This window comes from Diceros bicornis, chromosome 7, assembly GCF_020826845.1.
Source record: "Diceros bicornis minor isolate mBicDic1 chromosome 7, mDicBic1.mat.cur, whole genome shotgun sequence".
Classification (NCBI taxonomy): domain Eukaryota; kingdom Metazoa; phylum Chordata; class Mammalia; order Perissodactyla; family Rhinocerotidae; genus Diceros; species Diceros bicornis.
In genome coordinates, this window is record NC_080746.1 from 25,516,232 (window position 1) to 25,541,514 (window position 25,283).

A 25,283-nucleotide genomic window follows, 5' to 3' on the forward strand; every position below is an offset into this window, starting at 1 on the left:
GGCCCCAGCCAGCACTGGAGCCCCTCTAAAGCAGCTCCTACCCTGTGGGGCTAGCACCGCACACCAGCATGTTCACAGCAATCACAGCCCAGGCACAACAGGAGGGTGCATGCAGCCTACACAAGGGACACACCTGGAACACCTGGCTCTGGTGACCAGGGAGGATTGTGCTACTACGCCCCACAGGACACCTTCTACATTAGGCCACCCCTTCAAGACAGGAGATATAGCTGGTCTGCCTAAACATAGAAAAACAAACACAGAGAATTAGGTAAAATGAGGAGACAAAGGAATAAGTTCCAAACGATAAGAACAAGACAAAACCTCAGAAAAAGAAATAAACAAGACAGAAATAAGCAATCTACCAGATGAAGAGTTCAAAGTTATGGTCATAGAGCTGCTCATCGAACTCAAGAAAAGAATGGATGAACATCAAGAGAGAAATTGACAGTAATACAATAATAGTAGGGGACTTTAACACTCCACTTATATCAATGGATAAATCATTCAGACAGAAAATCTGTGTATATATATGTATACACACACACACACACACACACACAGGGGTAATAGAGCACATGTGTATGGTGATGGATGGTAATTAGTCTTTGGTGGTGAACATGATGTAGTCTACACAGAAATCGAAATATAATGATGTACACCTGAAATTTATGTAATATTATAAACCAATGTTACCTCAATAAAAAAAATAATTGAAAAAAACATAAAACTTGGAGGGGGGAGTAAAAATCTAGTTCTTTTAGAACACATTTGAACTTAAGCAGCCATCAACTTAAAGTAGACTGCTATATACATAGGTTGTTATATATAAACCTCATGGTATCCACAAACCAAAAACCTCTAATAGATACACAAAAAAATAAAGAGAAAGGAATACAAACATAACACTAAAGAAAGTCATCAAATCACAAGAGAAGAAGAAAGGAACAGAGGAGAACTACAAAAACAACCAGAAAACAGTTAAAAAAATTGTAATAAGTACATACCTATCAATAATGACTTTAAATGTAAATGGACTAAATTTTCCAATCAAAAAACATTAGGTGGCTGAATGGATTAAAGAAACAAGACGCCTATATATGCTGCCTACAAGAGACTCACTTGAGACAAGAGATCTAAAGACATGCACAGACTAAAAGTGAGGAAATAGAAAAAGGTATTCTATGCAAATGGAAACAAAAAGAAAGCTGGGTAGCAGTACTTATATCAGACAAAGACTGTAACAAGAGACAAAGAAGGGCATTACATAATGATAAAGGGATCAATCCAACAAGAGGATGTAACACTTGTGAATGTCTATGCACTGAACACAGGAGCACCTAAATATGTAAAGCAAATATTAACAGACAAAAAAAGGGAGAAATTGACAGTAATACAATAACAGTAGGAGAATTTAACACTCCACTTACATTAATGGATAAATCATCCAGACAGAGAATCAACAAGGAAGCATTGGCGTTAAATGACAAATTAGACCAGATGGACTTAATAGATACATATAGAATATTCCATACAAAAAACAGCAGAATACACGTTTTTTTCAAGTTCACATGGAACATTCTCCAGGATAGAGCATATGTTAGGCTACAAAACAAGTCTCAATACATTTAAGAAGATTGAAATCATATCAAGCGTCTTTTTTGACCACAATGGTATGAAACTAGAAATCAATTACAAGGAAAAAACTGGAAAAAATACAAATACATGGAGGCTAAACAAAATGCTACTAAGCAACCAATAGGTCAACAAAGAAATCAAAGAAGAAATCGAAAAATACCTTGAAACAAATGAAAATAGAAACACAACGTTCCAAAATGTATGGGATGCAGCAAAAGCAGTTCTAAGAGGGAAATTTCTAGCGATACAGGCCTACCTCAGGAAATAAGAAAAATCTCTAAGCAATCTAACCTTACACCTAAAGGAACTAGACAAAGAAGAACAAACAAAGCCCAAAGTTAGTACAAGGAAGGAAATAATAAAAGTTAGAGCAGCTATAAATGAAACAGAGACTGAAAAAACAATAGAAAAGATCAATGAAACTAAGATCTGGTTCTTTGAAAAGATAAACAAAATTGATAAACCTTTAGCCAGACTGATCAAGAAAAAAAGAGAGAGGGCCCAAATAAATAAAATCAGAAATGAAAGAGGAGATGTCCCAGCTGACACCACAGAAATGCAAAGGATCATAAGAGATTACTATGAACAATTATATGTCAACATATTGGACAACCTAGAAGTGGATAAATTCCTAAAAACATACAGTCTTCTAAGACTGAATCAGAGGGAAATAGAAAATCTGAACAGACTGATTACTAGTAATAAAATTATATCAGTAATAAAAAACTCCCAACAAACCAAAGTCCAGGACTGGACAGCTTCACAGGTGAATTCTGCCAAATGTTTAAAGAATTAATATCTATCCTCAAACTGTTCCAAAAAATTCAAAAGGAAGGAATGCTTCCAAACTCATTTTACAAGTCCAGCATTACCCTGATAGCAAAACCAAAGACACTACAAAAAAAGAAAATTACAGGCCAATATCCCCTAGATGCAAAAATCTTCAACAAAATATTAGCAAACTGAATTCAGCAATACATTAAAAGGATCATACATCATGATCAAGTGGGATTTAATAAACCAGTGTTGCAAGAATGGTTCAATATCCACAAATCAGTCAGTTTGATACACTACATTAACAAAATGAAAGATAAAAATCATATGATCATCTCAGTAGATGAAGAAAAAGCATTTGACAAAATTCGACATCCATTTGTGATAAAAACTCTCAACAAAGTGAGTATAAAGGGAACATACCTCAGCATAATAAAGGCTATATATGACAAGCCCTCAGCTAACATAATACTCAATGGTGAATAGCTGAAAGCATTTCCTCTAAGATCAGGAACAAGACAAGGATGCCCACTCTCACCACTTTTATTCAACATAGTATTGGAAGTCATTTGACAGAGAAAGTCATACAAATACTATATGATTTCACTTTTAGGTGGAATCTAAAAGATAAAACATAAAACATAAGAGAAAGAAACTCATAGATACAAAGAACAAACTAGTGGTCACCAGAGGGAAGGTGTTTGGGGGGATGGGCGAAATAGATGAAGGGGATTAAGAGGTACAAACTTCCAGTTATAAAATAAGTCACAGGGATGTAATCTACAGCATAGGAAATATAGTCAATAATATTGTAATAACTTTGTATGGTGACAGATGGTAACTAGACTTGCTGTGGTGATCATTTCATAATATTTATAAGTCTCAAATCACTATGTTGTACACTGAAACTAATATAATATTGTATGCCAATTATACTTCAATTTAAAAAATGGTGTATATAGGGGCTGGCCTGGTGGTGCAAGCAGTTAAGCGCGCGCGCTCCGCTGCGGCAGCCCAGGGTTCGCAGGTTCAGATCCCAGGCACACACTGACGCAGTGCTTGGCAAGCCATGCTGTGGCGGCATCCCATATAAAGTGGAGGAGGATGGGCATGGATGTTAGCCCAGGGCCAGTCTTCCTCCGCACAAAAAAGAGGAGGATTGGCAGATGTTAGCACAGGGCTGATCTTCCTCACACGCAAAAAAAGGTATATATATCTGGGTGAATATTAAGAAAATCTAGGTCATGATCAGCTTAAAATGCCATGAAGCCAGCATCTCAAGAAGCAGTCTCTCCTAGCCACTCACTATAATATCCGTAAAGAAACAAAAAAGTAAAGACTAATAGCTTTGAAATCTAAGACTGACAAACAACTGCCAGAATCTGTGAGGAATGTCTAGTTGAGTCAAATTGGAGGAAGAGCAAACAATAAATGTGAACTTTCCATGCTTTACCTTGGGAAACAGGGTAGATCATCACATCCCATAAAGGCCAAAAGGAATTCATGTCTCTATCACAACTTGTACCTGATTCACAAACCTAGGATCTATATCTACCAGAAAAATAGGCACTGCACCTTGATTTTTACAGATAACTATACAGTAAAATGGGAACATTGTTCAAAAGACACGAAGTATTTAAATCTGACAATGATCTATCTACAAGAGGAGTCAGAAGAATATTTTAACTTAAATACCTAGTATGAATCTTAGTCTACAAACTCGGGTTTGCAAGAAAAGCCTTTTTTACTTATAGATCAAATTAAAGCTCACCTTGAACCCCATTTTTCCAGGCTGTTAGGAAATCAAATTTTCTTCTTTACTGGAACCCCTGTATTCTTAAGGTAGAACCAGAATACGGGAGACTTCTGTGATGTCTACAAAACAATTGAAAAGCTTCTGATGGACCTTCAGTTTATTGTGGTCACTGCTGACATCATCTTTTTTATGCCTGGAGTTGTCCTTTTACATTCAAAGGTGCTCTGATTATTTGCCGCATGTGGGATACAGGTATCTTTGCTGATATAAAAACCTGGGAGCCCAGGAACAAGCCTCCCTAGTTGCTCCTGACAACCGTTTCCTCTGGGGTCTTTCTGTTTCCTTAGGCACCTCAGCTGAGTGACGTATGGTTTCCGGCTCCCTCTCAGGGCTGACAGACTCTATCCCCTCCCAAATTTGAGGGACTCTTTCCAATCTGCCTTGCCCTTTTTCTTTCTCTAAGGTATACTGCTTTCTCCTCTCCTGGCTCTTACCAAATGAACTTAGGTGTTTATGAAACTCTGAGATAACCTTGATTTTGGAGTACTTCTGTTTTTAATTCCATAAAAATGTCTGAGATTAAGAATTGCTAAGGAAAGAGAAGTCCTAGATACTTACATAGAGCCGAGGAAAGGGGAAAATACAAGAAGATTACACAACTCAATCTCAATGAATTAGCCTGACACACTTCATAATTTGTTTATTTTTAAAGTAACGTATGCTGTATATTCAAACAATGGAACACCATACGGCAATGAGAACGAACAATCTCAAACCACATGCAGTAATATGGATAAGTCTCACAAACACAGTGTTGAATGAAAGAAACCAGACACTATATAGTACTTACTATATGGTTACATTTATATAAAGTAGACAAACAAGCACAGCTATTCTGTTCTGTTAGAAGTCAGGATAGTGGGAACTGGTGCTTGAAAAGGAGCACAAGGAGACCTTCCAAGGTGGTTTTCTGTTTCATAATCTGGGTGCTAGTCACATGAGTGTGTTCAAGTTGTGAAAATTCTTCAAACCGTACACTTAAGCATTGTACAGTTATCTCTGTGTATCTTATATGTCAATAAAAAGTTTAAAAAATACCAAGTGTATTTTAAAGGGGCAATTTTCTTTAATTGCTTTGAAAAAAGTTAATAGATCTAAAGAAAACTTACATATTTTTCACCATAGATTTTTGCTAAATAAATCCAAGATTTGATATTTAATTTTTGCTTATTTGACAATAAGATTTTTGCTAAATAAATCCGAGATTTGACAATTAACCTAGAAAATCTTCTGTTTAGGAAAGGAGAATACATCAAAAGATTGTAAGAAATTGTGAATTGTGAAAGATGCAAACCATATGGTCAGTGGTAAAAGGGATGTAATGTGCTTTCTGATGACCAATCCTGGGAGATTGCTTATGGAGAAAATTGCTAAGCAATGAAGTTAGAAACAAATTACAATATTTGTTAAGTGTATTTTTCTGGAACAAGAAAATAACTAGGGTTTCCAACTTCTTTAAGATTAGAGATATGATTTTAAAAGCTAGTGAGTAACAAGACCATGTAGAAATAAACTTTAAATTACTTTTAACTTTAAGAATTAAATGCAGGGGCCGGCCCCATGGCATAGCGGTTAAGTGCGCGCGCTCCACTGCTGGCAGCCCAAGTTCGGATCCCAGGCCCGCACCAACGCACCGCTTGTCAGGCCATGCTGTGGCGGCGTCCCACATAAAGTGGAGGAAGATCGGCCCGGATGTTAGCTTAGGGCCAGTCTTCCTCAGCAAAAAGAGAAGGATTGGCATGGATGTTAGCTCAGGGCTGATCTTCCTCACAAAAAAAAAAAAAAAAAAGAAAGAAATGCAGCAGTGACTTCATCAGAAAAATCATTAATCAATAATAATTTAGTTGTAAATGAATGGATCTTAATCAGAAGATTATGATAATTAGGAATACATTTTCTATGAACTAATTTACTAAATTACAATTCTGCTATATGTATAAAGAAATAAATGTTTCTTTTCCTGACAACAAACTGGTTTCAGGGCCAAGATATTTCCATCAATATGCCAGCTTTCTCTTTCATCTCAAGTTGAGCATACTTTCTATTTGTATGGCACTTAAAGCCACAAAAACACTCTGAGATAATTAGCCCAGTCCTACAGATATGGAAACCGAGGCTTAGAAATGTTAAGTGATTTGCCCATGATCATATAGCTTGCATATATTGAAACCAGGTGTTTGGATTTCAAATCAAGTACTCTTTCCACTATAAGAGTACCACTTGTAAAAGAGCTGTAAAGTGAGAAAGTGGTTCTGTCTTGGATCCATCCAAGAGGTTTTAATAAAACTATACTTGACTGTGTAGTTTTTCCTAACAGGGATTTTCACTGCAAGGTCCACTGCAGAACACAATTATGCCAAGATTGCAGTTGTGTGCAACTACATCAATAACACCAGGCTGTTGATGTTTCACCTGGATTTATAGTCTTAAATATGGTAGCATAAGTATTTTATGTGGTTTAACTTTTCTCTCCCATTTTCTTTGATTGCAGTTCTCCAGAACAAAAGGACAAATGGCTCTCTCTCCTTCAGAGGTATTTTTTTCAGTATACGTATTGTTAATCTTTAAGCTGTAGTTAAATGAATTAAATTCTTCTCTGCAGAGATGTGCCCCAAGCTATTCCCCTTCTCCTTAGTAGAAATTATTCATTTGTCCTCAAAATAAGCTGTTGTTTAGACTATACACTAGCCACTACTTACTGTAAATAATGTTCTCTCATTACATGTATTTCTTACTTTCTAGGAAGGAGAACATTGAAGTCTGGTTAGATCAATTTAGACAGAAACTAGTCAATAATCTCTCTCATCTCTTTCCATGTCTCCAACCTATCATTTGGAGCTAATAGTTTCCTCAAAGCATGTATTAAGTTTCCATATATGGAGGGTTTTCTGCTGAGCACCTCAAAAATCAGTTATTATCCCTACCTTTGAGCATACAGACCAAAATGGTCAATTTAGATTCATCTCTTATTCCCATAATCCTTCCTCCTCTCTCTTCCTTCCCAAGCAATGGGATAACCAAGATTTATGCTCCACTGGAGAGCTAAATGAGAAGTAAGAGGACTTTGTTTTGGTTTGGTCTAGTAAAGTATTATATATGCTTGTGTACTTATCAGTAAGGTTCTGGGCCTGTCCAGAGAAGACAGGGAAGCTTTGAGGATAAAACATCACCCAGAGGTACCTTAACCTCACCGTGCTCCAACCTCCCTTCAAATGGATCTACCATTCTTTTTTGTGCGCATGCCTAATGTCCTGAGAATTTTTTTTTATTCTCTTCCAACCCATAATGTAATCTGACTTTGCTGAGTCTTTCCATCTGTCTTTTTAAAAATAGCATAAGTATATTGAAAATATTAGCAAAATAGCTTGATTTAAAAATAAGCCATTAGCGAAATCCATCTGACTCAGTGTTGTTTTGGGTTGTTGTTGCATTTGATTAGATACATCAATCTAGAGAAAGAGAAGGACTACCCGAAGAGCATTCCCCTCAAAATCTTCGCCAAGGACATTGGGAATTGTGCCTATGTAAGTGTTTCTAAGCCAGAAAATTAAATTCCAAGTCCCTGCATAAGGCAGAGCACCATGGATAAAAAGAGAGACAGGCAGGCAGACAGACAGACTGTGTATGTGCTACGGAAGGTAGGCATTTAGAAATACCATTGTGGGAAAATGCGTTTTCCTGAGTATGTGTTATGTCTTTGTATAGAGGAAGAGTAAACCCTAGAGAAAATGAAGCAAGAGAAATCGTATGAACTACAGCGTTTAACATTTACACTTGGAAAGAGTATTGCTTGTCAGATGTCTCTTTCCTCCCTCTGGCATTAAATGTTTCTCTGGATCCTTTCAATAGCAGCTGCAAAGTCTTGTAGTAAAGCCATTTCCACAAGGAGGTATTTCCTATTAGTATTAAGCAATTTTTTCCAACTTGTCACTTCTTAAGTAGGGAGTGGTTTTGGTAAGTTCTTCATTCTTTGAGTTTTTAGAGATTGAATCTGTCAGGTTAATAAATGGATGAGCTGGGAGAGATGACATTTTTAAGGGATCAGCATGTTTCTACCTCACAGTTTTTCTCATATTGGTCAAATAAAAATTAAGTCTATTCAGCCCTAGTTATTACATGTAATTTGATGACTGAAATATGGTACAGGTGCCAAGATGTTATCGATGGTGAACAAAATGGAAACTTAAGAATATTTTTATGATGCTATGGACTGTCCTACTTCACAGCAGCTCTAGATCACACAGAATAGTTTTGTGTGTGGAAAAAATATGTAGTACAAAACAGTTGTGTTTTGGCCAAAAGCAAAAGTTATGCAAATGTTCTGACATGAGTACCAGATGTCACTGCTTGAGGGAAATACTCAAATTTCTATGGTTTGAGACTACAGAGATCTCCTATAGCAAAGTAGCAAAAAAGCAAATACTACCACTGTTTTTCTGCCAGCTTTGATTCAGTTGTGGTAGCAGTTGGTTACATTCAGGATTTTCATGGAAAATCCCTTGAATTTTTTTTGACACTTCTTTTCGGTGTATGAAAAGTGTGTGCTTGAGAAACGACGGATGTCACACTCTCATTTTGGAAGAAAAGACAAGAGATGTGGTCAGGTTGGGTGCTCTGTTTTTATCACCAGTACCCTGGTAAAGTCAACGATGATGTGACACACTCTTTTTTGCTCTCTGAAGTTGCTTCATGGTGAGAGTCTCTTTTCAGGGAGCCCTGCTTTCAGAAAGAGTGGTTCCCCCCAAGTAAGAGTGCATGTATGAGAAGCGTTCTTTATCCTGGGCCTTTAGTTATGTACAATTTGTCAGTGAATTCTACTTACATGGAAAAAATAGCCACATTTTCAGTTTTGTCTGTTTGTTTTATTTGTTTACTAGCTGAAGAGCACTATCTGATGAAATTCATTTGTTTTGTCTACCAGAGAGGCATACAGGGAAAATACACATCGTCTAATTACTGCTTGGAACATATGTGCCTAGTATTAAGAAAAATCATTATCTTAGAAGCCAGGTACATTGAGAGTGATTATTAGTAATACAGGGTAGGTTCTTCACTTTACAAAAGACTTCATGATAGAGTTTCTTTAAATTAAATGAGGGGATTTTCAGACTTAAAAAAAAAAAAAAAGCAAAAGCCTTTCATGAAATTATATCTCAAGTTAAAGCCCAGTATGTAAAACATCTGTGCCTTTCTGGTAGAAGACACACACTGCGTTGGGTGCTCATAGCCCTCCCTGTTGGCTTCTGAGACACTTTTGCATAATCTTTGGAGCTACAAGGAGTACAATTTGAAATTAATTAACAAACAACTTTAAGAGGCAATTTGTCTTGTCAAGTAATTGGCTCATAGAGAAAAATACTGTGATGGAAGGATAAGCGATGAATTATCAGTGGATTTCACTTAGCTTCTTTTTTATATCATTTTGTTTTCATTTATGCTACTTATGTGGACCATTTAAGCCCTATCAGGGACACAACCCTAATTGCTGATTTATCTGCTAATTATAATATGTAAAACCTATATGCATAGTAAATATTTCTTTTTTGATAGCATGGCATTGTGCTATATTTAAACAATGTCTTGGAATTAGTGAACTCTATAGATATCTCAGAATCTTGTAATGCCTTTTCTATTTGTTGTGAACTGTCTTTCTATTTTTAGGTAGTAATTTCTCAGTGTAGTTTAGCACAGAGCCATTATAGATACCCTGTTCAGTGGCAGAGTTGGTTACAGAATTGAACTTTCTAAAATTCCCAATCCTTTTTGCTACACTTATTGGTTTTAAGGCCTCTACAGATTTCAGCAATAAAAATCTCAGTAGCCACAGCACCTTACATATAGAAAGTTCTCAATAAATAGTGGTTTTTAAAAATTTTAAACTTTAAATGTCTTTTGCAAGCAGTTCTTATTCTGATTTTACCTAAACTGACTCTTTACCATGCAAAGAAATAAAAAGCCACGCTGAAAACAGTCCTCAGGAAGAAACAGAAAGTGATCCAGCTTGCTCCCTCTTTTATGACGTGTTGCATTATGAAAATGATGTAGAGAACCAGTCTCACTGGTTTGTTTTTGGGCTGGGAGGGTAGTCCATGTAGTCTCTCTGAATACAATTTATTCTTTGTCTTTCTTGATTAAGGTCTTATATTTCGTGAGCCACATATGCTTTATTTTAAAAGAAATAGATGTTTTATTAAAAGGTATAATATATAATGGAATGAAAGTAAATTATAATCAAGGTTTTGTGTTCTACTGAAGTCGTGTGCTTTACTCTGTCAACACTTGAAATCAAGGTCTTCTTTTGAATAATCATTTGACAATAATTACTTGTTCACTTGTTTTAAAATTCTTTATTTATAGTTGTATTTCTTATTTCTTTTTTTCTACAGTCTAAGACTATAACAGTAACGAATTCAGATACAGCGAATGAAGTTATCAACATGTCACTACCAATGCTAGGGATAAGTGTAAGTTACTCTGCTAGCTATTCTTAATTAAAAACACACTTGGATACTTTAGACTTACATAAATATTCTTCCTTATGTCATAAGACAGCTGATTACTAGAAACACCAAAGACATATTTTGTCCCCCAAAATAGAAAATAAGGACAGTAAAGCCTTAATATTAGCTTAATATTGGGTGCTAGTCTTCTATTCCCATTTTAAGACCTGTGTAAACTGAAGCATAATAAGATTAGACAATAATTTTAGAGTGATAATATGTATTTTTATTGTAGATGCTATATATGTAGCAGGATTTTTTGGTGTAAGATTCTTAAGCAAGTTTCAGCTTCCTTCCCCTCTGCCCACTTGTCACTATATGACTGTTCTTTCTCTGTCTCCTCTCCTGGTCCTTCTCCCTTACCTGATTATTCTCTTATTATCTCAAGATTCAGTCAGTCTTAGGATGATGAATTCTGAAGGATTTGCTCCATAGTAGAATGTTTACATAAAGAACACATAGCTAGAAACCATATTCACTGGCTGCAGGTCCAGAGGATGAGACGGCTGATACCTCTAATGAACTAGTAAATTAGAAAACAAGCTTTGAATTAGATCATGGATTTAAAACACTTTAGTGTGTACACTACATCTTCCCTGTTTTGCTTTTAGCTTCTGCTTTTTTCTGTTTTATGGGGCAAAGGTGAGTTTTTGAAATTTTATTAATGGAGAAGATCGGAATGTTTGAGGATGAGGTAAGGGAAAGAGAATTGAAAAGTTCTCCTCATCTCCACCCTACCGGTCTATAAACACCACACAGTGGTACTTGTATTAAAGGGAGTGACTTTCAGAAGGATGGAAACCAATGGAAGCACTTGAACAACACCATTTGTTGAGTGAGATTCTCTGTAAATATGAAAACACAATGTTACTGTGATGTGACATGACATATATTTAAGATATGCCATAGTATTTAGATTTGCTTGTACACAGTGCTATCACAAGCCCTTAAGAACTGAGGGCAACCGAAATTTAGGATAAGAAATCTGATTTCTTTTACTTAAATTTAATAATATATTTAAGATGTAATTAAATGTATATGTGCTGGGTCAAGCGGGCACCTCTGCACTGATTTCTAAGCTTATATAATTATATCTTGAAAGAGAGTGAATAGTTAAGGGAAAGGAAGGGAGATTAGTTAATGACATTACTTATTTTCTTATTTATGCTTTTCCTTTGAATAAAGTGATCAATCTCCTCAGCCCAAAAATATTTTTATTCAATGTAATTAGGAACTGAAGCTACTTGGTTCTACTTTTCTAAGGGATTTTACAGTGTTTTCAGACACCACAAAAAAAGAAAGGATTTTTATTAGATTTCTCTTCCTATTTGCAATAAAAATTTTTTGACTAGGGGATGGGGAAGGAAATGACAGCTAGAGTAGGGGAGGGGGTAGAGAGGGGTATTCTCCATATCCAGGACCTCTGTTATAAGGTCAGGGCCATGATTTTTAATCAGAAGATAAAGGCAAGAATATTAAATGTAGGCACTCTGTTCTAGCTTCATTTAAAACCTTTTTGCTTTATCGTCTCCTAGAGGATACAGCAAAGTCTGTGTAATTTAGTATTATTTCTTTCAAGTGGGATTTTTAGTATTGCTGGGTTACAATTCTACTAGTGAACAATTTCATTGTTTTCTATGACTGGGCCTATTCTCTAGACAGAATTCTTGTCCTTTCTGTCCCCAGGACTGGACTTGCCCAAAATAAAGTCAGTGTAGACTATGCCAGCTACCTAGCTCCTCAAAGCCTCTTGGTCATTCTCCCTCTTCTCAGAAGCAGCAGAGCTAATAATCAGCCTTTGAGATTTTACTTTTTCATCACAGACACTGCAGTGTTGTGGCTTTCTGGATGACAAGGTTGGCTTTGCAGAGGCCTGTTGGAGATTAAGTCCAGTATTCTCTGAGAAATCCAGAGACATAGCAGAAGGCAGGACTCTAAAGAAGAGATTAGCCTTTTAGAAAACCAGGAAGTTTCTCTTTCCTTTGTAAAAGGGCATATATGTGATTTCACATTTTGTGGGCTATCCATATAGTGCGAGCCTGATTCCATTGCAGTTCATGTCATCACCAGGAAAAGAGGGTAGGATTCCTGAGTCCTTTGTTGGGGATTAGAGAGGGAGAGATGGGTTATGGGACTCAGGTCTGCCATCTTCAAGAACCGTATCCACCCCCCTGAACCTCAATAGCCTTTATATTGTCCCTATTTTTATTTTTTTGCAAAACATAAAAATGCCAAAAAATGTATCCTCATTCAATTACCAAACATGAAAGAATTATTGTTAATTCTTTTGTCTCCAAGGGCTCTGAGAGAGATTACCAATTATGGGTCAATTCTGGCAAAGAGGAGGCACCATACCCACTTATTGGTAAGTTTCTGCAAAAATCTGATAGGGTTGATTATGTTTTAATTATAATTCTAAATGTCTCAGAGAATTGGTCATATGGTCCTAAATTTAAATACTGTTAAATATTAAATCTCATGTAATATTCATTTATTTATTTGATAAATATCTGTCAAGCATTTCCTATGTGCTAGACAAATAATATCTCTTCACTCAAGCAGCTAATGGTATAGTTGGGAAAAGAAATGGAAATTTTCCTGTTTTTTCACTTGATAAACAGAGCTATCTTGCTAAACAGTTTTTTAATTTTTTTCTGAAAGATAGAAATATGCACTGGTATTCCTTTTCCCCTATGTATTTGTTTTTCATATTCGGTTCTTGAATTTTCTGTTCCCTTTCCTACCTACTATGTTGCCTCTGTGGAAGACTATCTGTAATCCAATCATGCCCCTTAATCCATCAGTGAGTATTTAATACCAGCCCTGCACCCAGACCTTTCCTAGGCATCATAAAGAACATGAAATTAACCCATTTAGATTCCTAAAAATTTTCACTGACTTATCAACTAGCTATGACCTCACTAACTAACTACTTTGCTATTTCTGTAGCCAAATTTTTCAGCATTTGTTTTGAGGAATTATTGGTAAATAGGTTATATCTCACCTTATTTAAATCTTTTGGCTAAAAAATATTCCTTGATCAGTAAGGTCATTCAGTGTGGTTAACAGAAATAGAGCAGTTAAAATAAGGCACAGTAACTGTAGCAGATCTTGAGATAATGACAGTAATGAGGATGAGGATGATTATTTCTGTTAATAATTTTTAAATGCTTACTATCTGCAAGACATTGTACAAAGCATATCATGTCCATTATCTCATGTAATCCTTTCATTTACCTGTGAGATCACTACTTTGTAATTCAGGGTGTTTCAAGTGAATGGAATAATCTAAAGCCAAACTTTCTATGAGATGTATATTCTCAGACTTAAAGCAAGCCATCATGCACATAGCTGAGGACAAAATTCACTGCATTTCCAGTTTCTTTTTTAATGTTGTCATTTTTGCAAAAGTACATGAGTAACAATTAAGTTTGTGATTAAAAATCAAATAAATACTGGGCCGGCCCAATGGCGTAGTGGTTAAGTTAGTGCACTCCACCCCGGTGGCCTGGGGTTTGTAGGTTCGGATCCTGGGCACAGACCCTGCACCACTTATCAAGCCATGCCGTGGCAGGCATCCCACGTATAAAGTAGAGGAAGATGGGCACAGACGTTAGCCCCGGGCTAATCTTCCTCAGCAAAAAGAGGAGGATTGCCGACAGATGTTAGCTCAGGGCTAATCTTCCCCACCAAAAAAAAAAAAAATCAAATAAATATTTAAAAATTGTTTTAACGAAATATATTAATTTAATTAAAACTATATAGATAGTAACTTTCAGGCTTAAAACAGCTTCAAGCTTCATTGCTAACTCTCGCTAAAAAACCATGAGACGTGGGGACATGATTGTTATTTAGCAGCAATTCTCCATCATGTATTTTAATGTGCCTTACAAACTTTAGTTGTAGATCAGCTGCTGGCTATTTTGATAAATTGATTTTGTTTTATTGCTGTTATAGGAGTCTTTTTTTTTTTTTGGCCTTAATCCCTGGAAGCAGCTGTAGTACTTGATATTAATGGAACATTGACATTGTATGCCTATGCCAGTTGGAAAGGAAAAGGAAGAGTTCACTGAGTTACATTCAGTGATAAATCAACAATAGAAGAGAACTTACTCTCTGTACTTAAAAAAAGCTAAATGTACAGCACAATGGTACTTGAGGATTAAATTAAGAAGATGCAATTACTTAGAGCACTAAAGAGCAAAAAATTGTGTTGCAGTCAGATATCCAGGGTTTAGTTTTTCTAGTTTGCAAATTCCCTTTTGAATCTTGTCTCTGATTATTGCCTATAAATGCTAACCTCAGAGGGCAGCAGTGGGAGGGAAGCATAAATCAAACAAACCAGTCCTGATGCTCTTAAGTAACTCTAAGTATATAACTAATAAAAAGTAATGAAATGTCTTTTCCAAACAGACCTCTTGTGTTAAATAATAGTAATAATAGTGATGCTTGAAATATATGGTTCTTTACCCTTATTATTTAAATAATATTAACCACTAAGGTTTACTTATTTGATCCTTATAATACCGTGTGATAGGTAGGGTAAATATTTTAAATCATGGATTTAAGGCTGAGAGAGGTCAAGGATTTGCTGAAGCTTTACAGATATAGTGTCAAGGGAGGAACTAGAATACCTTTAAATATTCTTATATGTGAACATAGGAAAAGTCAACATTATGCAACTCACAAACTAACCTGTGCATTCCAAAAAAGATATTCTTTAAAGATTTTTTTTCTCTTTGCGTCCCCCCCGACAACCCCCCACTTAAAACTCCTTTGGTAGGGCCACCTGCATTACGCAGCCGTCTTCAACTGTAAGAGTGTGCATGGTGATCGCTCAGTCAACAAAAGGATTCTTGATAGCAGAAGTCCCAGGAGCAAATTGTGGTACATTCCAGTGTGTGGCACACATGCTCACAGGACCAGTCAGCCTAAAGTCTACATTTAGATTTTTCTCTGTGTAGGCCATGAATATCCCTATGGAATTAAAATGAGCCATCTTCGAGACACTGCGCTCCTGACGCAGGGATCAAAGGACTCCACCACCCCTTCCAGCCTCCAAGAGCCCTTCCTCATGGAACAGCTGCCCCGAGAGATGCAGTGCCAATTCATCCTAAAGCCTAGCCGCCTAGCTGCGGTCCACCAACTGAGTGGTGAGTTGCTTCTCCTCCTTTATAGAGCCTTTTTTTAGCAAAAGTTCTCATTCCTGAAAACAAAGTTAGTACAAAGGCAAAGACTCAAACTTCCAGCCAGATGAGGTATTTTTTTTTCTTTTGAACTTGCTAAGTGTTTTGAAAGGAGAGATGGAGTTTTAGAAGATTGTTTTATAAATCAGCCATAGGCATGACTGACTATAATCAGCAGCTAGTAGCAGTAGTCTCTTCCTTCTTTCTTCACTATTCTTTCCCCTTTAACCTTATGCCCACTGCAGAGTCAAAGGCAGCAGGCAATGCTGCAGGTGCTTCAGTGCCTTCTTTGTACTATAATACACTGCACTGTCTGTTCCCCCTGAATGGTCACATTATAAAAAGGAGGTTGTCAGTGATGGGTGTCAGGAGACTGTGATGCCCTCCCTGGATTCTGGTACTGATAAGTATGTGAAGGCAAAATGATTTCTACAGAAATCTCTCTTTAGTCTGTTAATCTGTCTGAATTCCCTCTGAACATAGCCATCTCTACCCACCCCATAATAAAGACTCTAGAATGATACAAGTGATATTTAACGCAGGAAGACCATCATTTACCTTAACCCAAGTTTGAGCTATAAGCCCTCAGTCGGAAAGTAAGCTTATGTAAGAAATAGTAGAAAAGGGATACCAAAAGTGTAAGTGGGATAGTAGAAAATTGATGCTGAATTTCTGTAGCTGCCTTTGTCAATTTGAACCAACTGGGAGACCCAATGAACAGTGGCAACTGTTTTATATGCATCCCACACACATGCACATCCAACCCTGTCACTTTCTGTTGATGTCCTAGCCCAAACTTTATACTTTATTGACATCATCAGTCAGGGACTACCTCTTGCCAACACCAGCTGTAAAAACTTACCTTACATTGGCACCAGCCTTCTTCTCGCCTATAATAGTAAATTGAGTTTTGGGACTCTAAGGCTATTTACTCACATCTTTGGGCCATTTTAAGGGGTATTATAGAGATGTCAAAGTTTTCCATCCACTAAAATGTGAGCTCCATGAAGGCAGAGATTTTGGTCTATTTGTTCACTGCTATATACCAGCACCTGGAACAGTGCCAGGCATATATAACTAATTACCCAGTAAATATTTTTGAATGAACGAATTTATTAATAAGCCTGTTGTAGCTTCTCATTAAAGATACAAAGGGAATGTTGCCTTTATAACTAAGCTGAGAAGAACAATATTTTACTCTTCTACCTTTATATCTGTGTTTTTTGAAACTATTTCTCTGGGTTCCCTGTCAATTTTATTTTAATTAATTTGACCAATTATCAGGGGTCAGGATTCCTAAGGATTTTATCAAATTTTGCCAGTGACTTGCTTAATTAAATTGTAGGCATCTGCTTATTAATCCTCTGTTTCTCCCTATTGGCAGTTAGGATAATAGTGATTGCAGCTGTAGATGGTTCTTAGTGAATGGGATCAGGGCTGGAATAACTGTAGACCAATGGGGCTACCCTAGCTGGGCATCAGAATCACCTGTGCAACTAAAAAAATTACAGGTCAACTAAAAAAAAGCTGTATTTTTTTAATACAGAAGATTTTGATGATCAACTGCTTTGAAAACCACTGATTTAGATCTGGGATCAGCAAACTTTTTCTGTAAAGGGCCAGATAGTAAAATTTGCAGGCTAACACACAAAATCAAGGATATTATGTAGCTACTTTTATAACAAAAGAGAAAACAAATTTCCACAAATTTTTTTATTGATGATATTCAATATATAATAATAATTGAGTACAATTTTATGTAATACAGGTCTACTAATTAGAAGAATTCTTTTGGGGATAACATTTCACTTAATTGGGGTTCAAAGTTAGTGTTCCAGTCATCAAAATTGATTGCAAAATGTTCTGATCTGTATGAGACTTTATATACTTTATCTTTGAAAACATCTTTTCACACAGATAGATATTGCCAAATACTGATATCATTCTACAAGCATATAATTTTAGTTGAGTATATTCTTCTCTTTGAAAGCATTTGTAGAATTTTGTTAGATTCCTCTTTTGATATTTTCCTTTTAGCATGTCATTTATTACAGATTAATCATTTCCAATTGAAGGTTAGCTGGAAGCTCCTCATTGCACAGTTAAATGGATTTTGAGATATGGAAACTTCCTTTGCACTTGCATTGTGGTCGATAAAATGCTGCTGGAAGTGTAGTCTGAGCTTGGAAAATATATCTGCTGTGACTTTGTATAGGAATGGAAATCTTGCTTCTCGTAGCTTTTGACAGACGAGAAGTGTATGAAGCAGCTTGACATCACTAGTGGTTAAATGTCAGTTGTTTTCAAAATGCAACTGTCAGAAGTTTTGTGTATAAGCACTATCATTCCTTGTCATTTAGGTTAAATGCATTAAGGAACATCATCAAAGGGGCCGGCCTGGTGGCCTAGTGGTTAAGTTCAGCACACTCTGCTTAGGCAGTCTGGGTTCGTGGGTTGGGATCCTGGGCGTGGACTTACACCACTCGTCAGCCGTGCTGTGGTGGCAAGCCGTGTATAAAATAGAGGAAGCTTGGGGCCGACCTGGTGGCGTAGTGGTTAAGTTCACACGCTCTGCTTTGGCAGCCTGGGGTTTGCAGGCTCAGATCCCAAGTGTGGACCTACACACCACTCATCAAGCCCTGCTGTGGTGGCGTCCCATTTACAAAACAGACGAAGATGGCCACAGATGTTAGCTCAGGGCCAGTCTTCCTCAGCAAAAAGAGGAAGATTGGCAATGGATGTTAGCTTGTAGCCAATCTCCCTCACCAAAAAAAAAAGCTTTGAAAACAAAATAGAGATGGGCTAACCCAGTGGTGTAGTGATTAAGTTCACACACTCTGCTTCCGCAGCCCAGGGATCACAGGTTCGGATCCCGGGCACGGACCTATGCACTGCTTATTAAGCCATGCTGTGGCGGCGACCCATATAAAGTAGAGGAAGATGGGCACAGATGTTAGCCCAGGGCCAGTCTTCCTCAGCAAAAAGAGGAGAATTGGCAGTGGATGTTACCTCAGGGCTAATCTTCCTCAGCAAAAAAGAAAAAAGAGAGAAAGAAACATCAACAAATCTGCAGCAAAACTTAATATCCAAAGCCATTAAGTATTCAATAATAGTGGTTGAGGGCAATTCTTCTCATTCATAAAAATTTCAATCTCAGTCCTAAGCTCAAATATCACTATAAACTTAACCATTTCTGAGCCTTTGAACTATGTGATAGCACAAGTCAGGCTATTTGGCTTATATTTCTGACAAAAAGTCATAGAACTGACAGTGGTTAAGTCCATGAGACTGAATAAAGTTCGCTGTTGACACTACTGATCCAGTAACACCAGATAGATTCAAATATTCTCCACACAGTACCACTGTGAATAATACCATAGGCGTTAAACACTACATTTTCGCAAGCTTTGTAAATTCATCAAATTATACCTTTTTCTGCTCCACACACTTTTACCATGATCAGATATATCATTTTTTAGCAGATTCCACTTCAGGTTGTACAAAATTATTGCTTTCTTGACTTCTTTGAAAAGATTCTCACCTGTAGTTGTTCCACGCAGACTGTTCAAGGCTAATTCCTCAGTCACTTCAAACAACGCATTGACTTCCCAAATAAACAATTGAGCAGTATTGGTAACTTCTGTCGACTAATCAAGAACCAAGGAAGTCACTCAAAATCATTTGTCCTGTTTTTTAGCTTACAATTGATATTATTTCTAATGTCCTCAGCTATTCAAAGCAGCTGTTCTCACCAAAAGGCTAATCGTCTTAAATCTAGTTTCTCTGTACGCATTTCTTTGTCTACTGCAGGCACACGGATCTAATCAACTCACCATTGGTAAATGGCTTTCCTTGAGTGGCCAACAAATGAGCCACTCAGAAACTTATTTTGATGCAACCTCACTTTCATTTTTTATTTTTGTGAAGAAATTCTCCAGTGCTGAGATATTTCATTTTACATATTCTAAAACTGTCTGTTCATTGCTTTCCTATGAGTTGGGAATATTGTAATGAGCACTCAGTCTGGTAATATCAACATATATTGTATTCTTTTACCACAGCTGTTGTGTCATTGCACAGTTAGGACACAACTTTGCCATTGAATTGAATAATAAAGTCATCCACACTTCACTGTATTAAAAGCCCAACATTAGAAGTCCACTTTTTTCTTCTTTTCTTGTTTAGACTTGATGAGTAATAAAAAGATAAAATGTTGTAGTATCATGATACATGTGGCCCTCGAAACACTATGGAGATATAAGTGTGTCACTGAGCAGCAGTGCAAAGCAATGACAGCACCACCTATGGTCTCTGTCACAACTGCTCAGCTCTGCCATTGAGTGTGAAGCGAAAGAAACCATGGATGATACATAAACAAATGAGTGTGGCTGTGTTCCAATAAAACTATTATGGACAGTAAAATCTGAATTTCATATAATTTTTATGTGTAACTAAATATTATTCTACTTTTGATTTTTTCCAACCTTTTAAAAATGTGAAAACCTTTCTTAGCTCACAGGTTATCCAAAGAAAGGTAGCAGGCTAGATTTGGCCTATAGAGCATAGTTTGCTGTGCTCTGATATAGATGATTGAAATGCACATTTAATCAAAAACATTCCACCTAAACCCCCAGTCTTCCACCAAACTTTATACCAGAGCTTCACACAAGTAACAGGACTATCTCATTTGACTTATCTCCAATCCTTTTCCTTTTACATCTTCGTAGTGTTTTAATTAGAGGTGGAAAAGCCAGAAGATATCTAGAAAGACTGAAGAATTGTAAAAAGTATAGAAATTCTAAAAATAGAGTTATTGGCCCCTGGATGATGACACTATTCATAATGTTAACAAGTAATCGCTACATAGAATTTAACAGTTTATGAAATTCTTGCTTTTAAGCTTCAAAACAACCATGTAAGGTAACATTATTATCTCATTTTTCAGATGAGCAGACTGAGACTGTATCCAAGATCACAAAGCATGTAACAGTAGAGCTGAAACCTAAACCTAGGTCTTCTGTCCCTAAATCCCTGCTCTTGTCACTAGACCTCACTGCCATGATATGTGGACATGTTAGCACTAACTCACTTCATGAAGCAGAGACCATTTTACATAGTTACCCTTTTACTGTCAACATCCCCGCTGCTAGTCTTACTCCTCTTGGTTTTTTTTAATTTGACGGCAACATGCCACCATGGAAGATTGTTTTCAGTACTCCCATAGCCTCACTGTGATATACAAAATATGACCATATGACTGAGTATCAAAATTCAATGTGCTTGTAAAAGCCACTCTTGCGTCACCGTCTTTCCCACCCTCTTTGTCTCACCTCATCCCTAACGTGAGTAAAAATAAAAAAGGAAACCTCTTAGAAGGAAATGAGTTTAGGAACAAGACTTTTCACTCTCTTGCCCTACCCTTGTTCATATACATACCACCTATTAACCTGACTTCTAATAGGGCAAAATGAGCTAAATCTTCTTTTTCAGAACTTATTATAAACATATAGAACTTTGACTTGTTTACCAAGTGCCATTTGTCATACTCAGAGTCCATCACACTCTGCTTGTGGACTTCTTTATTTAAAATCCACAGAACTCATAAATACTTAAATTGCTTAGTCCTACGAAGTGGCTATTTTGTATGGTCTCTTATGTGGAAAATCGTATCTTGTTTCTGAGGCTAACAAGGGGATAAAAGAGGAAGATAATTTCTGATAGAGTATTGGCTGAGAACAATTAATATTATATTTTTAAACCATCTGAATAAAATAAACCACACTGGAATAAAGATAAAACTCCATATCTCTATTTCTGAGGGAGGCTTTCTCTAGTCAGCTTAAGGAAAATATCTCAGTTAACTGAAAAAACCTTAGGTGAACATAGTCATCCCCAATCTGTTTTTCAAATTCCTGCCTTAGTGTGGGGAAGATCCCCTACTAAATAATCTTACACTGAAAACAGAGTAGCAATAGATCTCTCGGAAGGCCACCCCTGAGACCAAGATCACTAACTCAGCCTTGGGGTCATGACCCGTCTCCATTGAGACAGCTCTAGTGTTATTGGGGGTTCAGGACATAGCTGTTAAAGATCTGACCTCAAGTCCCAACTCAAATGTCACTTCTAGGAAGTCTTTGTTCCTTCAGGCAGGTAGTGCCCTCTTCTCTGCATCTCCAGAGCACTTTATAAATATCTCTAGTGTAACATAAAAATTACATATGATGATTTGTTGCATGTCTCACTAGACTATGAGCTTCTTAAGGCCTGGGAACACATAGCAGGGCTTAGTCCACTGCGTAGAACAGAGCAAAAGTTAAATGAAAGACTGAGTGACTTAGTCACACCTAGTAAGTATGGAAAACTTGAGTGGAGCACAAGAGTTCTGGGGTTGAAGTAGGATCTTTCTGGGAATGCTCTGATGTAGCTCTTAGGGTTCTAGCCTGAACTGAACTCTCAGTCCGCGCCCACAGCAGGCTCACTTTCCACGTCTGCTTCAGACCCAGGGCTAAACTGGAACTGGACTGAACGTTTTATGGTAGATGGTAAAATATGGAACACAACTTTTCTTCTACCTGTTTGCCCTTTCATTCCAGTATTCTCCCAGGTGTATTTTCCACTCTGGGGGGAAAAAACGGTATTCTTAATCTGGGGAGTTATATGGCCAGAATAGAATTTGTAATCAAGGTTTTTTTGTTGTTATGATTACTGTTCTATAAGCACAAACTTTTAAGAAGTGTAATTTTTAATATTCAGTTCCCTAATTTAAATGTGAAGAAACACTGGCTTGAATCTTGCCAGAATTGTTTAGGAAAGGTAGGTTTACATGAATTTAGTTTGCTCTGCATTTACATCACCTTTATATTTTTTACAACACTAGCATGTTTCTTCAGCAGACTTTGACATTTAGAACATAAGAGCTATGCATTAAAAGCTCTGCAAGAAAGTAAAATTTAATGAAATTTTTTTTCTCTCAGTCCTAGAGGGAACATGAACTCTAAACTTGAATGTTGTACATAACGAAAAGCATGGCTTCAGCTGAAAGTATTTATGATAAAGTACAGGACTCAAGTTCTACTTTATCTTCTGTCTACACTCGTAGGATAGCTACATATATAACTTTGTGAGAGAGCGTTCTTCCTACGAAGTGTGTGAAAGCTAAAAATTCAAATAAATCTGATAATTTTAGAAATAATGAAACCAGGTTAAATGTGAGGAAACTAGACAGAGTACAACTACTCACATATATATAACCACACATAGTAAACAAACATTTGCACACATTGACCTTGTGAGGTATACAGGAACCCCCTCCTGGATATAAGAATGGGTTTAGTTTCCTTTGCTGTTGTTTTTTGGGGGGTTTTGTGTGTGTGTTAGGAAGATTAACCCCGAGCTAACATCCAGTGCCAATCCTCCTCTTTTTGCTGACGAAGATTTGCCCTGGGCTAACATCCGTGCCCATCGTCCTCAACTTTATATGGGACGCCGCCACAGCATGGCTTGACAAGCGGTGTGTTGGTGCGTGCCCGGGATCCAAACCTGCAAACCCCGGGCTGCTGAAGCGGAGCGCGTGCACTTAACTGCTGTGCCACTGGGCCGGCCCCTCTTTTTTCTTTTTTTTTGTCCAGATTTTATAGTTGTTATTTGTGTGTACGTGTTGGTGTGGGGGGAGAGGTCCAAAAGGAGCTACTCAGCCACTCTTAGAAGTAAAACCCTAAACAGCTGTCTTTTTAAGTAGCAAATCCATCAAATTTCATGTTAAAATAAGACACAGATGATATCAAAAATGTTTTAGCACTATGAGATCATAAAATCATGATTCATTGTTGACTGTTCTTCTTCCTATTTTGTTCATGCTCTTTTTCTACCTAAGGCTCTCCTCAGTTCAATTATTGTTCAAGAATGATTTATTGAGTACTTACTAGGTGCAAGGCACAATGCTAGATGCTCTACCTGTTGAAATGTTGTTCATTCAAAATCCAAATCAAATGCACACACCTCCAGAACCTCTCCTTCCCTCATACTGGGTGGATGTGCTTTCTATTTCTTTTAAATGCCTTGAGCACTTTATTACTCCCTTATGTCAGGTTATTTATTAGTATACTTGCTTTTCTCCCCATCACCACTGGTCTTGTTCCCCATTAGATTTATAAACTTCCCCATGGCAAGGGCAGGTCTCACTTGTGTTTGCATCCATCCATGCTGCCTTAAACATGCTTTTACAGTCAGAAACTGAAAAGATACATAAAAATCTTTGCAGTTGGAAAGAAGTGGAAAAATGTAGAACATTAGCTTCCTGTCTGTTCTCAGTAGTAGAGTGGGGCATCAGGTAATAAAGCATTCTTTGTTTCTAGAGAACATCTTAATAGAGACAACCTCTCCTCCTCCTCCTTCTCTTCTTCCTCTTCTTCTTCCTTCTTCCCCTTCCTCTCTCCCTCTCCCTCCCCCTTCTCCTCCTCCTTCTTCCTTTCTTTTTCTCTATGTAACTGTGGTCTAATTTAATCTTCAGCTGTTTTGTAGGCCTAGTCTCATCTTTAAAATGGGATAATACATGTGTTGGTATGAAACACTTTTTGCTTTAAGTTGTTGCAGTTCAGTAAGGGAGGCTTTCCTCACCTTTGCAAATTTAGTGCCAAAACTCAAGTAAACAGATGAGTGATGTCCCAGAAATAGATGGGAGAATAACCTTATCAGTAGCAAAGGACATCCATAAGCATTTTTCTCTTTGAGCCATAGTCTGAACATATTACAAAATGGAAACTGTAGAAATAAGGTTACGTGAATTAAACTTGTTTCTAATAATCTCACTTTTTCCTTAGATTCAGGTCAGAAGACATTTAAAAGGAGAAGATCTATCATAAACTGGGCCTTTTGGCGGGGTTCTAGCATTCACTTGGATAACTTGCCTATGTCACCGACATCTCCTATGCCAGGACAGCTCTTTGGAGTTTCCCTGCCACATATTTGTGAGAACGACAACCTGCCCAAACCTGTCTTGGTGAGTCTCATTTTGGCCTATAATACTAACAGGAAAGGAGATTTGGGAAAGCAGAGCTCTGTGAGGTAAATATATCCCCAAATGGAAAAATTATAGATACCCATGTCTTTGGCTGAGAATCTTTATTATTATTACTTCAAAGAATAAATCTGATTAAGCTATTGCAGAATCACCAGGAAGACATAATAGAAAGAAATTATCTAGTCTGCTAGTTTCAAGAAAGAGCCACAGAAGCTTGCTCAGTAGACGGAGAAGGCACATTAGAATCCACGTTATCCCTCACATTTTTCTCACATTCTTTCTTGCACTCTACATTGTTCTGAAAGTCTCTTTTAGTCACTGTAGCAGCAGAGACTCCTCAATCTTATGCT

The 25,283-nt window shown here is 37.1% G+C and overlaps 1 protein-coding gene across 1 annotated transcript in view; it reads left to right on the forward strand.

Annotated features, from left to right (window-relative positions):
* The window catches only part of ARHGAP20 (Rho GTPase activating protein 20), a 112,333-nt gene that overhangs the window by 74,637 nt on the left and 12,413 nt on the right, over positions 1 to 25,283 (forward strand). The window contains exons 5-10 of the mRNA XM_058545254.1: positions 6,720 to 6,761; positions 7,668 to 7,752; positions 10,615 to 10,692; positions 13,027 to 13,093; positions 15,693 to 15,881; positions 24,734 to 24,912. Of these exons, the coding sequence (XP_058401237.1) occupies positions 6,720 to 6,761; positions 7,668 to 7,752; positions 10,615 to 10,692; positions 13,027 to 13,093; positions 15,693 to 15,881; positions 24,734 to 24,912 (640 nt within the window). The remainder of the gene's footprint in view (positions 1 to 6,719; positions 6,762 to 7,667; positions 7,753 to 10,614; positions 10,693 to 13,026; positions 13,094 to 15,692; positions 15,882 to 24,733; positions 24,913 to 25,283) is intronic.